The following is a 15,605-nucleotide window of genomic DNA, read 5'->3' as shown; positions in this document are numbered from 1 at the left end:
GATTAAATGAATATCTCCGAAACTAAAGTTCCAAAAAAATTCGTAATATATCTAGAAATTCATTTACCCACTAGTAGTTATAAAAAGCATTTTTGGTAAACTCTGTCTCTATAGTTTCTGAAAAATAAAATTATTTTTTTATAACTACTAGTGGGTAAATGAATTTCTAGATATATTACGAATTTTTTTGGAACTTTAGTTTCGGAGATATTCATTTAATCGGACCTTTTTAAAAAAATTAATTTTATTTTTCAGAAACTATTAGAGACAGAGTTTACCAAAAATGCTTTTTATATCTACTAGTGGATAAATGAATTTCTAGATATATTACGATTTTTTTTGGAACTTTAGTTTCGGAGATATTCATTTAATCGGACCTTTTTAAAAAAATTAATTTTATTTTTCAGAAACTATTAGAGACAGAGTTTACCAAAAATGCTTTTTATAACAACTAGTGGGTAAATGAATTTCTAGATATATTACGAATTTTTTTGGAACTTTAGTTTCGGAGATATAAATTTAATCGGGCCTTTTTAAAAAAATTAATTTTATTTTTCAGAAACTATTAGAGACAGAGTTTACCAAAAATGCTTTTTATAACTACTAGTGGGTAAATGAATTTCTAGATATATTACGAATTTTTTTGGAACTTTAGTTTCGGAGATATAAATTTAATCGGGCCTTTTTAAAAAAATTAATTTTATTTTTCAGAAACTATTAGAGACAGAGTTTACCAAAAATGCTTTTAACTACTAGAGGGTAAATGAATTTGTAGATATATTACGAATTTTTTGGAACTTTAGTTTCGGAGATATTCATTTAATCGGACATATTGTTTATTAATTATTTTAAAGCAAAATATGGAAGTACTCTTAAAAGAATGCCTGCAAAAGGTGATGCTGGGAACTGCTGTTCTTAAAAATGCATTATCCGAGTATTTAATACGATTTATACAGTTAATTTTCTATACTGCACACATATAAGGTATTTAAATAAATAAACTAAATCATGAACGTTTTGCATCCGGCAACCAATAATGCACGTGTATGTATTATTGGTTGCCGGATAAGGACTAATAACCATGACAAGGACTACAATGACGTCACAAAGCGAGGAGTTTTCGCATGCACCTGGCAGACACTTTTAGCTGAACGAGCAGTCCTATTAGGTTAACTGTTCTTGTATACACAGTAGAGATATTTAAATTTAAGATAGCAGCTACTCGCTGCAAATCTCGTTCTCGTTCAAAATACTTTATCAGGAAAACTACAAGCCCTTTGCTTCGACTGTTTAAATGCTTCGGCATATTTTACAAAAACTCGAAAATTTAGTTCTTAAAAGAACTGTTTGTGCTTAAAGTGCAATTTTTTGTTTGAGAGTTACTCCCAAAGATTCAACAACAACACGATATTATACAAAATAATGACTGACACTAGGATAATTGTCAAATAATAAAGGACAACATTGCTGAACACGGCGCAATGTCACCAACATAGCGATAATAAAAATGGCTTTAAACTAATTTTTGCAGCTTTAATCTAAATAAAATATCTGTTAAAATCATTTGCTCTATAAAGTAAAATGAAGAGCTGCTCGGTACCTATCTTAAATTATACAACAAATTTAAACGTTTTTGGCCAAAATTTCATTTAGTCAGGTTTATAGGCTTTAGTGTCAATATCGATATGATTGATGACGTGCATCGGAAAATGTTTTGCGATTACCGTATATTGATATTTTTTTAAAAAAATATATAAAATATATTATGTCCTAATTTTGATTGATATTGTATTTTATCAAACTTCGAAACACTAAATTTTACTTCTCTTATCGATGAATCAGACATATTGACCACAGTTAAAAAATACGGTGCTGTCACTGTCTGTCCCAATCGGCACCTGTACTGTCCAGTACTGCTAGAATCCAAATTATAAATTCTCAGTGACTTGTCTTCGGGTGCAACGAAGATATGTTCGGTAAATTCGATGGGAACCAAAGCTTTTCTGTCTGGATCCGCCCATTCCCATGTAACCGATTCCATGTCGTCACTTTGTGCAGGACTTAAACATATTTTGCAGTCCATTCTACGGAGATTTGAAAAGTTTTTGAAAAAAAAAACAAAGTGAATTTTTAAGAATATTAAATTCATTTTTGAATTATTAAATACTGCAGTCATACTTGTCTTTTTAATATTTATTGTTATTATTATGTATCATCATTTATATCAAACACCAACTTTATAAAGGATCCTTCAAATCCAAGTATTGCCTCTGGAGTCTCCGTTTTTTGCGACCCCAAAGATTGCTTCTGTTTGTTCAAACAGTCATAATAAAATTGCCATTTTTCTCGATTTTCATTTTTGTATTTTTTGTTTGAACCAGGGTATTCGTTTTTTGGATGACCCATAATATCCAGGTTTTTACCTTAAATATATTTATCAATATTTGAGAATATGTTTTTGTATTTTTTTCTGTACTTTTTCCCAGTTTTTTAGCGTATACTTCCTTAGCTTTTTTCTTAATTTTATCCAAGGAACTGCTAAATATTCCAGCTTCTATTGTGCCTATACAATACAATATTAATAAAAGATATGTGAAAGAAACTAAAATTGTCATTTTGTCATATTATGTCTTTTGTCATAATCTATACTAATATATAAAATCTGACATACTGACTGACATAGTGATTAATCACGATCCTGCTCAAACCACTCAACGTAAGAAGCTCAATTTTGGCATACAGGTTGATTCTAGGGTGTAGAGGTTCGATAAGAAGGGATTTTTCGCAATTCCAGTTCCAAGAGGGTGAAACCACCCTTCAAATATTACAATATTTTTTATTTAAAAAACGGTCAAGTTTCCGAAAAAACGCTTAAACACGTATATTTTATTTTGTTTTTTACATATTTTAAGATTTTTTAAAAATGTATACAGGGTGTTTCGAAAAATCTGGTCATTGATTAATCACGATCCTGCTTAAAGCGCTTGACGTAAAAAGCTAATTTTTGGAAAACAGATTGACTTTAGGGTGTAGAGGTTCGATAAGAAGGGATTTTTCGAAACTCAAATTCTTAGGGGGTGAAACTATCCCTCAAATATTAAAGTATTTTTTATTTAAAAAGCGGTGAGTTTTTCGGGAAAACTCTTAAACACGTATATTTTATATTGTTGTTTTGCATATTTTAAGATTTTTTATAAATTTATACAGGGTGTTTCATAAAATATGACCATTGAGTAATCACGATTCTGCTTAAACTGCTTGACGTTTAAAGCTGATTTTTGGCAAACGGATTGACTGTGGCATGTAGAGGTTCGATAAGGAGGGGTTTCTCGAATCACAAATTCCAAGAGGGTGAAAACGCCCCTCAAATATTACAATATTTGTTATTTAAAAAACGGTTAGTCTTTCGGGAAAACGCTTGGACACGCATAATTTATTTGTTTTTTTTACATATTTTGAATTTTTTTAAAAAATCATACAGGGTGTTCTAAAAAGTTGGGTAATTGATTAACCACGATTCTGCTTAAACTGCTTGACGTTTAACACATTCCTACAGGTATTTTATGGAAATGTTTGTTTTTTTTTCTTGCAGGAAAATAATAATACAAGATACTCGAACCCGGAGCTGGACATGATCAGCAAAGACATCGAGGAACTGTGCAAGGAAAAACTTGCCTTAGAAACGGACATAGCACAAAAAGAAGCCGACATCAAGATCAAAGTGGGCGAAATAAAAAATCTACAGGTAACACTTGATATCTAATCTGTAGGCTTGGTGCATTCTCCGCCGGTGCTGCCACCATCGGAGAATATCGTAAAAAATAGCATATAAAAATATACGGGTTTAAATAGCGAGTATACGAAAAATATATTATTTAATTATTTTAAAAGTATTAAGAAGTATAATTTGTGAAAATTCTAAAAATAAAAATAAAAAGTAAATATTTTGATATCTTCAGAAGGTCTAACTTGTATTATAATTTATTATTCCAGTTAAAAAAAACTTTTTTGATGAGTTCAACTGCGGTAGCGAGCATATTTTTTTTAAATCACCGGTTTTGCTAGTGGGGAATAATTGGGGCTATTTCGGTGTAACGAAATTTTTTAAGGTACATTATAATTTTAGAAGATGTTCATAACACATTTAATCACTAGTTGATTAAAAAAGTATACCATTAATATTGCCAATTATGTTTTATCCTCTCATAGTATATATCTGTTTAATTTTTTGATTATGTACGAGCACTTTGTTTACTCACTTGTTTCGTCGAACTGCTTGAATCCATTTTTGGTATTGATCAAATCGGCGTGAGAAACTATGAAGCTATAAAATAGTTTCGGGAGAGTTGAATATCCGGTTAAGTTGAGTTATTGAATGTTATTGCACCTAACAACGCCTTAATTACGCTCTTCTTTACGCGTTACTTTTTTTTCGGCAATTTTATTAACATTTGAAATTTTCACAACACAACACGACACCTAATTCGAATTTTTAGTGAAAACTTACTTTTACTACCCGAAACGGCGTTACATTACACAAACCTCGTACCTGAGTGTTATAGTCTCAATAACTGCACTAGCAAAAAACTAAAATACTTAAATATTATGACAAAACCACGATTTCAATGTTATTTTAAAGCAATCGACATGACGCATGACGCCGCACAGTGCTTCGAACATATGGCTCTAGAGGACAAAAATGCAAAAAACTTCTCTTTTATAGTAGGCAATTTATTCAAACTAGGTTTATTTGACACAAATGATGAGTACTCTCATTGTACTAAATGATGATGTTCTTAGTCCCACGTTTATGAAAAAAATCTTATAAATAATAAAAATGTTGGAGCTGTGTTCCATCTAAGGAAATAATAATTTATAGTATGAAAACGGTGTAAGTATTAAATAAATCCCTGTGATAAAAAAAGAATTGAAATAACATTAGAACATGATTCCTACAATATAAGCCTAATATAAGATAAATATGTTTTTCTTTAATGAAAAAGAAACATTAATGTTATATTTAATTAAAAAAAAACTTAAGTTTATGATACTATAAATTTACTTTAGGACAACAAAAAGCATAGATCGTAACTACTCTGATTCATAAGAATCACTGCTGACAGAATCTTCCAAATTTATAGTATCCAAATCACAGGTAGATGAAGTATCCTCACATAAGATATTTCTGTACATCATTTTCTAATAAGTTAATTTTTCGCGTTGTTACTGTTCTTCTTGCTGGTATGAGGGGTTCGGATATTAATAGTTACCTCTTTAATAGACCATATCCATATATTATTTTTTCCTTTTCTTGGGTATGAGGTTTTATAATTGAAAGTTGGAAAATTTTTATGCGACGTTTCGCTCCAACATAGTGGGCTTTTTCAGGCACAAGTGGTGTCTCATTTGACTGGAAGGTTCATCAATATCTAATAAAGAACACATTTTCTGAAATACAAATAATTTTGAGTTCTTGTCCTTATGATCAAGCCAAGTATTAACCAGATCGGCATTGCTTATCAATTTTACTCCATCTGAAAAGTATTATAAAATAAAGTTCGTCGCAAGCAGACGCAGGTGAACTATACAAAAATTAAAAGTGTATGAATATGACAACACATATATTCAATAAATACGTTATGTTTTGATATGTTTTTTTAAATGCCTTTTTGAAGTTTGAAAACGTAAAATTTTTATACCCATTTAAGAATCATCTTAAAAAATAAATAAAAACTAAACAATCACGAACTTGTTTAGAAATAAATTTAAAGTACATTCCTTGTTTAACAATATCCATAGTGGCTTTCAATTAAGTACGTACCGTTTAACTCCATAATATACAGAACTACTATGAATGTTATTCTTTTCACTGATAAGATAATGATCGCAAAATTTATTTTTAGTGAAAATATTTGCTAACAAAAAACGCTGTTTATGAAAAATAATATACAGGATGGTTGAACATTGCTATAAATATATAATTACATATTCAGATATTAATAAATTTTAACTTTTTTTTATGATTTTTGTCCATGGGACGAAGCACTGTGCGCCGGCGTGAACTATACGATGATCATTTCTGATATTTCTTGTCGTAGTTGAAATCAACTGAAATGCACCAAGCTTACATATAAGCTTACTTCGGGTTTCTCTTATTACCGATTCTTTATTACCGATTCTCTTATTACCGATTCTTATTACCGAAGGAAATATGAAGACATTATTTCGTTTGCGCATGCGCTGCAGAGTTCTAGGACGGTTCAGAATCGGTAATAACAAGAAGCCGAATACAGCTTTAGAGAAATCTCAACTAGTTTCATATACAGGATGGTCCGAACTGTATTCGGGAAACTTTGGCAGCGTATTCTACACATAAAAATAAGTAAAAAAGTTCGTATAAATTTATGTCCTAAAATGATTAGTTTCCGAGATACAGGGTGTAGAAGTTTCATGTTTATTTCGATTTTTTCCAAATAATTTCTCAAGTAACGTCATTATTTAGGTGAAAATTGGTGTCTGGGAGTTTTTTGACATGAGAAATTTGATTTTGATGTCAATTTGACTCCTACTTGTAGAGGGCGCCACCTACATGTGTTTTAACCTTTGAATAAGAAGACTAAGGAAGGAGCATAATGCTATCCATGTATTCATGCATGGTGGGCGGAAAAAGCACCATAAAGGCACTCTAGGGTGGGGATCCTTGACAGTTCTGTTTGACGATTCATTTGACACATTTGAATTTGATTTGAAATTTTGTGGATTTGTCAGTCTTTGCGGAGCTTATTTTATGTTATTTATTATTTATTCTACTACTGATAGTTGTATAAAGGTAGTAAATCTAGATGAAAATTGTGGCAGCACTTAAATTAACAGTGACACTATCGCGATTTATCGAAAAAGACTCTAAAATAGTTGGTTGTGTAGCGTGCGGTAGATCTCGGCAAAAATTGAGTGAAATAATGGAACAACTTTTCGCTAGTAAGTGACTATATAATATACATAGGTGTAGTAAACCGATCATTTATGAAATTCACTTAAATTAACTAAATTATATATTTTTCTTGCATTTTAGCTTTTATTTATTACTTGTCAAAGATTAGATGTCAAAGAATTTAGATACGTTAATTTGAATTACCTGCTTCAGTAGCGTATCGGATGTTTGTGTTAATAAATACTTATTATAACTTATCTATTTTTATTAGAATTATATATTTTTATAACAATTTTAATAACTACCAACATTTATTCACAACGTAAAATAAAACAACAAATTATTGAGTCTACCCCACGTCTACCCTGCATCATAGTTTTACATTTTTTAAATAAAATTAGAACGACACTGATAAACCGGAATTTAAGTCGGCCATATTTGAGGCCCATCGCGGTGTACCTAAGATTTTTGATATGCTCCTTCCTTAGTCTTCTTATTCAAAGGTTTTAACCGTTTTGAAGAGTAATAACTTTTCGTCCGTACCTGTATAAAACTAGAGAGTTAAAAAATAAACATTCACTACGTTTTTTACGTAAAAAAGGTCTCTTGGTAAAAATCGCCTCTTAGTAATTCACCTCTTCTTGGTAAAAAAGGCACCTCTTAGGTAAAAATGACGAGAAAAACTATATTTGTGCTCAAATAAACTTATTGTTAACTAAAGTTGTCTTGCCTTGCATACTTTTGTTTTTAAATTAATTAATGTTTTAAAATCGCGAAATTTCTAGAAAACTTACAATTAGGTTTTAAAACAGCTTCAGTTGCATCTATGATACTAAAATGTCTCAAAAATTATTAGTTTAATTAAATATCTTTCTAGTGAAAATCTTTAATTTTTGTCATGGATGACATATGTTTTGATTATTAAGAATCCAAATATCTCGAGAACGGTTGCTCGCAGCGATTTTTACCAAGAGACATTTTTTACGTTGAAAACAGCACAAATGTATATTTTTTCACTCAGTATTGTAGTACAGGGACGGACGAAAAGTTATTATTTTTCAAACCAGTTAAAAAGCTGTAGGTGGCGTCCCCTACAAGTAGGAGTCATATTGACATAGAAATCAAATTTCTCATGTTAAGAAACCCCCAGATACTCATTTTCATCAAAATACCGAATTTAGTTCAGAAATTATTAGGAAAAAATCGAAATAAAAATAAAACTTCTACACCCTGTATCTCCCAAACGAAGCATTTTAGGACATAAGTTTATACAAACGTTTTTACTTATTTTTATGTACAATACTCTGGCCGAAGTTTTCGGAATACAGTTCGGACCATCCTGTATAACTATTTTTCAACTGATAACTTCTTTTTTTATATACAGAGTGAGCTAGACACCCTTTCGGCCACGCTAAAGCAACTGGAGAACCAAAAAGGCGAAGCACAAAAAAGACTGAACGATCTCAAGGCTCAGGTGAGGTCCACCATTACACTACTAACTAGAAAACTTATTAGACAGGTGGAAGACACGGTGTAGTAGCTTGTAGTAGCTTCTTCTTTAGTTAATTAATTATAGTATTCTTGCCGTCTTACTTTAAACTAGTTCAGCTTATTTTGTTATGTGCTTGTGTTTTTTTTTTCTTTTATTTTATTTTCTTGTTAGAGCGATGATCTCGGTTCCGATCGATTTAACACTGAGCTGGAGGTGGAGGTCAATCAGGTAGGCTTTGACTTTTCATTTTAACACTTTTGCTTGGGAGAATAATGCTTTATCTTGTTGGTACTTTCGTAAATTATTTACATTTTTTTTTGTTCATAATAAGTGCAATGTATAGATCATACCAAATAAACTTTAGTCACGTGAATAAGCTTGGCCGGCACAGCGTTGCCGACTTTAACATATCGTCGGTGAAACGTGTTAAACTGCTAACTCCATTATTCCTAATTTTACAGGAGAGCACAAAAACGGTACACAAAAATATGTACACATGTAGGAAGTATTCTCATGCGTTAATATGATAAAGAGATTAGAATTTTATGTGCTAGGGAACAATAAAATATACCTATCTATTTCTAACACAATCTCTGTTGCTTGAAAACTTGGAATAAAATATCTATTAGACTTATTCTGTGGTCAATTTCTTTCAAATAACTATTTACTCAATATGTTAATTTTTTGTCAATAATGACATGTATTGTTTATTTCGATTCTAAATATCTTGAGAATGTAGCGATTTTTACCAAGAGACATATTTTACGTAAAAATCACGGAAATGAATATTTTTTCACTCAGTAGTTTTATACAGGTACGGACGAAAAGTTATTGCTCTTCAAAACAGTTAAAACATATGTAGGTGGCGCCCTCTACAACTAGGAGTCATATTGACATCAAAATCAAATTTCTCATGTCAAAAAACTCTTAGACACCAATTTTTATCCAGATATTGAAATGACTTCAGAAATTATTTGAGAAAAATCGAAATAAAAATGAAACTTCTACACCCTGTATCTCCGAAACTAAGCATTTTAGGACATACATTTATACGAACTTTTTTACTTATTTTTATCTGGAGAATATGCTGCAGTTCGGTATAATACAGTTCGAACCACCCTGTATATGGAATATATGGATATAATTCTAGATTCTCCAGTCATTTTTAAATCACATAGAAATATTCACTGGTTTGTTTAGATTAGTTCAAAAATAATGCTAGTAATCGTATTTTAATGTGGAAAGGTTTGTTCTAAAACTACATTGTGTCGCGGGCTACACCCCATAGAACCAATATAATTCATACTATATTCAAACAACTGTCAATTTTGACTTTAGTTACTAAACTAACAACTATGATTGTTTGTTTTTGTGGTTTTTGCCAGCGACATAATCTACTTCTGAGACCGAGGCTTAATAAGAGTTTATTACAGCTGTAGTAAAATGAGTAACTGATTTGGAATTAAAGATCCAGTCCTAGATGTTCTTCCTAAGCTTGTTCTTGGGCGATTTGAATTTTTGATGCAAAATCGGGCAATACCGTATAGAAGAGAGATCTCCGCAGAGAATACCGCATAGAAGAGAGATCAATACTTATACAGTTGATTCTTGATTAAGATGTTTTGATTACTGTCTTACTTAATTTATACTTTAGAATTATTGAAGATTTATTATGATATTGATGTTATACTAATATATCTGCATATCTCTATACTAAAAAAATCTGCATTAAAATTGCCACTGTTCTCATTGGCATCTCTTTATAAAAATAATATTTTGTGTAAATTTCCTCATCAGAAGAGGGATAAACCATTTATTGTTTCATAATATTTGTAACTAATTTGATAAAATGTAACCTAAAAGACTTCTAGAGACTCAGATATGTATTAAAGGAACGTACCACAGTATATAACAAGCGGTAGATCCGACCACCAGATGACAGACAATTGTCTTGTATTCTTTCATGGAATAAACTATATATGTTCTTTTGATATACAGGGTGGCCCATCGAAAACGTTCCGCAAGGCATAACGGCCGGGGTATTTTTTTTGTCAAAAAAATCCAAAAACACGTCACTTTTGTCTGTGATTGCAAAATCTTCAACCCTCTAAGCGGGGGTGTCATCCCCCAACTTTTTTCAAATGGGAAGGGGGGTCAAGTGGCGCCGCAATGAAAAGAGCTTTCTATTCTCTATATTTCCTCGCTTCGTTTTTGGTCGAGTCATTGAGATCGTGTCATTGAGAAAATATGAAGGATTAAAATTTGAAAAGTTTATTTAAACATTTATCAGAGTAAATAATAAGGATAAATTCCTTCGACAAATTTGCTGTTTTTTCTTATTATTTCTAGACGTTTGCGCATTTTTTCACTTGCCACAAGGTTGAACGATCAGGTGCGGTAGTTGCTAGATAGCTGTTCTGTGACTTGTGCGTTGTAGTTTTACAAAAACCTCACAAACAAAATTGACGTGTTTTTGAATTTTCTGAAAAAAAATTACCCTGACCCCGTTATGCCTTGCGGAACGCTTTTGATGGGCCACCCTGTATACCTCAATATCTGGAATAATATAATAATAGTTTAAAACAATCCTAGGTACAAGCATGAAAAATTTCTGCGGTATTATTATTATACCCTGAGATATTATTACCTTTGGTATAGTGTTTCCAAAGTCACTTGGATTGTTTTGAGACCAAATATTTTTATTGGGATTTTCCAAAGCATTGTTACTTATGCTATGTTGGATTAGGTATGTCAAACCCTAACTAAAAAAATATTTGTGTGGAAATACTTCTGTAATAAATAACAAACCTTGTATACTGTCGTCTTTTAATATGAATCTGTTAGTTTCTAGCTATCATTTTATTACTTTGCTATAAAAAAATGCTAAAATTTTTGTAACTAATATGGTAAAATACTCTAGGGCGGATTTTCATTGGTCAGTCTGACTGATTCAGAGTTAGCAAAATAAAACACTAAATCACCACAATACACCAAAACACTTTTACTTTTGCACTGGACGCGCGTTTCGCTAACCATCATCAGCAGATGATTTAAACAAGTTTTTAATCATGTGTTATATTGGTGTATTCTGGTGATTTAGTGTTTTTATTTGTAATGATTCAGAGTTACCGAAAGACGGGAAACGACGCTTGTGTTGACACGCTTCCTTCTGCTAGTACATTCAGTTTGTCTATAAATATTTTGTTAATCTAGAAAACATAAAATAACTACAAAATTACAACCAATTGGCATGTGAGTTTAGAAATAACCTGAATAAGTCGTCATACTGCTTCAATGAGACTGATAGATGAAAACCCGCCTTAATATGCCATTTTTATTTATAATAATACTTTAATTTAGGTCGACAAGCTCAGAATTCAGGCTGTCGAACAGGCTGAACTGCTTACTACTCAAGAGAACGAACTGAGAAGCAAAAAAGAACAACTGGATGGATTGAAGCAGGAAGAAGAACGCCTAGAGCAACAGATTAGTGAGAGTATGAAGAAACTGGACTCGATTACTACCAATTTACAGGACACTCAGCTTAGAATAAGCCAAGTAAGACTTGAGAAATAAATACGACTATACGTTTTTGAAACAACATATTTATTATATCATTTTTTAAAGAGTTTTACGTTTTATTTTTAATTTAGTAACTAATATTTTAGTGATTAATTAATTGATTTATTTGTTTTATAGCTTTTATTTTACTTACTTATTACATATTGGTCAAAACTAGTCCATTATGAAGATTATTATAAGCGTTATTATAGGTTATTTATTTATTGATGTAAATCTTACAACGCCATAAGTGGTAATAACAAGAGGGTGCTATTAATGCACAAACAATCACAGAATTTAATAAAAACTAACTATGAAAGTGGCATAATATGCTTATCAATCAAACTTACTTTTCTGACTGCAGTCAAGGGTAATAAAGGACATTTATTGTCACGTTTTAGAAAGAAATCGGTACATTTATTTTATTTTGTATATTTTTCATTTTATTGATTTTATGGAAAGCACTGTTCATAAAAATGTTGTATCCTATGTTATAGGGCTTGTTTCTCTCTACAATTTCCTGTCTCACAATGTACCGTTTGTGTCCAGGAAGGGTTCATATTTTCATAGATGTCGATTTTCAAAAGAAATCGGTACATTTATTTTATTTCGTATATTTTTCATTTTATTGATTTTATGGAAAGCACTGTTCATAAAAATGTTGTATCCTATGTTATAGGGCTTGTTTCTCTCTACAATTTCCTGTCTCACAATGTACCGTTTGTGTCCAGGAAGGGTTCATATTTTCCTAGATGTCGATTTTCAAAAGAAATAGGTACATTTATTTTATTTCGTATATTTTTCATTTTATTGATTTTATGGAAAGAACAGTTCATTAAAATGTTGTATCCTATGTTATAGGGCTTGTTTCTCTCTACAATTTCCTGTCTCACAATGTACCGTTTGTGTCCAGGAAGGGTTCATATTTTCCTAGATGTCGATTTTCAAAAGAAATCGGTACATTTATTTTATTTCGTATATTTTTCATTTTATTGATTTTATGGAAAGCACTGTTCATTAAAATGTTGTATCTTATGTTATAGGGCTTGTTTCTCTCTACAATTTCCTGTCTCACAATGTACCGTTTGTGTCCAGGAAGGGTTCATACATATTTTCATAGTTGTCGATTTTCGAAAGACATCAGTACATTTATTTTATTTCGTATATTTTTCATTGTATTGATTTTATGGAAAGCACTGTTCATTAAAATGTTGTATCCTATGATATAGGGCTTGTTTCTCTCTACAATTTCCTGTCTCACAATTTACCGTTTGTGTCCAGGAAGGGTTCATATTTTCATAGATGTCGATTTTCGAAAGAAATCGGTACATTTATTTTATTTTGTATATTTTTCATTTTATTGATTTTATGGAAAGCACTGTTCATTAAAATGTTGTATCCTATGTTATAGGGCTTGTTTCTCTCTACAATTTCCTGTCTCACAATGTACGGTTTGTGTCCAGGAAGGGTTCATATTTTCATAGATGTCGATTTTCGAAAGAAATCAGTACATTTATTTTATTTCGTATATTTTTCATTGTATTGATTTTATGGAAAGCACTGTTCATTAAAATGTTGTATCCTATGTTGTAGGGCTTGTTTCTCTCTACAATTTCCTGTCTCACAATGTACCGTTTGTGTCCAGGAAGGGTTCATATTTTCCTAGATGTCGATTTTCAAAAGAAATAGGTACATTTATTTTATTTCGTATATTTTTCATTTTATTGATTTTATGGAAAGCACTGTTCATTAAAATGTTGTATCCTATGTTATAGAGCTTGTTTCTCTCTACAATTTCCTGTCTCACAATGTACCGTTTGTGTCCAGGAAGGGTTCATATTTTCATAGTTGTCGATTTTCGAAAGAAATCAGTACATTTATTTTATTTCGTATATTTTTCATTTTATTGATTTTATGGGAAGCACTGTTCATTAAAATGTTGTATCCTATGATATAGGGCTTGTTTCTCTCTACAATTTCCTGTCTCACAATGTACCGTTTGTGTCCAGGAAGGGTTCATATTTTCATAATGTCGATTTTCGAAAGAAATCGGTACATTTATTTTATTTCGTATATTTTTCATTTTATTGATTTTATGGAAAGCACTGTTCATTAAAATGTTGTATCCTATGTTATAGGGCTTGTTTCTCTCTACAATTTCCTGTCTCACAATGTACGGTTTGTGTCCAGGAAGGGTTCATCATATTTTCATAGATGTCGATTTTCGAAAGAAATCAGTACATTTATTTTATTTCGTATATTTTTCATTGTATTGATTTTATGGAAAGCACTGTTCATTAAAATGTTGTATCCTATGTTGTAGGGCTTGTTTCTCTCTACAATTTCCTGTCTCACAATGTACCGTTTGTGTCCAGGAAGGGTTCATATTTTCATAGATGTCGATTTTCGAAAGAAATCGGTACATTTACTCTATAAAGTAAAATGAAGAGCTGCTCGGTATCTTAAATTATACAACAAATTTAAACATTTTTGCCAAAATTTAATTTAGTCAGCTTTATAGACTTTAGTGTCAATGTCGGTATGATTGATGACGTACATCGGAAAATGTTTTGCGATTACAATAAATCAGTTTAAGTGAAAAATTTTAGTTCGTTCAGAACGAAAGAATACTAGTATTGTTTTTTTTTCTATAGACTAAGGCTCTGATCACACAACTGCAAGAACAGACTAGGCAAATCAACGACGCAATAGCGCTATGCGACACGGGTATAGAGAGCGGCGACGTCAATCACGTTCCGGACACGGCGCTCAGGATCAAACCGGAATTCCGGGACCCGGAGTATTCTAAACTGATATCGACCAACGGAGAAGCCAAGCAGGTCAGTTGATATTGTAGACTATTCCTAAGACTAATAATTATAAGTATTATTCTACTATACCGTGCTGGCAACTGTTACTTTTGGGTCGGCATTTACATGTTACATCTTATTAAGTCAGACTGAGAGAAGTGCGACCGACCGTCGCGACGCGCGACGGTGTGCTGTTGCGGCGTTGCCGATACGCCTTTCCCTATCAAGTAAAGTAAAATCACGATCGCACACCTCTTATTTTTAAAAGACTTTTTTTCAAGGGATAACTAGATAAAATCATTAGACATGTTTCTGCGCATCTGAAATGGAATTATAAGGATATCGTTAGGGTGTCATTTTTTTATAACGGGAAAACGTCAGTAATCGCGATAATTTAAAAACTCAATTTTTTAAGACATAACAGGCCATAACTCAAGAACCACTTTAGATATTGAAACTTTTTTTTTATTTTCAAGATCGGATATTTTACAATATGTTTACATAAGAAAAATTCGATAAGGTTGTTTTTTCCATTCAAAAATTGTAAACAATCCATTCATTTGCTTTTAGAGCATAGCAATTTTCGGCAATTGTGTAATTTTTTTATTGATAAAGATTTTCACATACTGTCTACAAAGAAAATACAGCAGAAATATTAACAAAGTTCTTGAAAAAAACTACAATCTATTATTTCTAATAGATTTCGAAATATCGATTTTTGAATTCAGAGTTCTAATAGCGCGACCACTATCGAACACCCACTCAATTCCACTTATTTTTACCAAAAATGCAAGTGTTTCTAGTGTTTCAC

At 31.4% G+C, this 15,605-nt stretch overlaps 1 protein-coding gene across 8 annotated transcripts in view; it reads left to right on the top strand.

Annotated features, from left to right (window-relative positions):
- LOC115887949 (epidermal growth factor receptor substrate 15-like 1) overlaps nt 1-15,605 on the top strand; it is a 36,174-nt gene that overhangs the window by 10,827 nt on the left and 9,742 nt on the right. For 7 of the 8 annotated variants that reach the window (XM_030907500.1, XM_030907501.1, XM_030907503.1 and 4 more), the window contains exons 9-13: nt 3,593-3,745; nt 8,316-8,405; nt 8,595-8,651; nt 11,784-11,981; nt 14,639-14,824. In XM_030907500.1, the coding sequence (XP_030763360.1) occupies nt 3,593-3,745; nt 8,316-8,405; nt 8,595-8,651; nt 11,784-11,981; nt 14,639-14,824 (684 nt within the window). The remainder of the gene's footprint in view (nt 1-3,592; nt 3,746-8,315; nt 8,406-8,594; nt 8,652-11,783; nt 11,982-14,638; nt 14,825-15,605) is intronic. The other variant, XM_030907502.1, reaches the window with a different exon arrangement.

The sequence above is a fragment of the Sitophilus oryzae genome, unplaced genomic scaffold (assembly GCF_002938485.1).
Source record: "Sitophilus oryzae breed Bouriz unplaced genomic scaffold, Soryzae_2.0 scaffold_682_pilon_pilon, whole genome shotgun sequence".
NCBI classification, from domain to species: Eukaryota; Metazoa; Arthropoda; class Insecta; order Coleoptera; family Curculionidae; genus Sitophilus; species Sitophilus oryzae.
The sequence above is the reverse complement of the archived record's forward strand: the minus strand, read 5'-3'. Positions and strand labels throughout refer to the sequence as shown.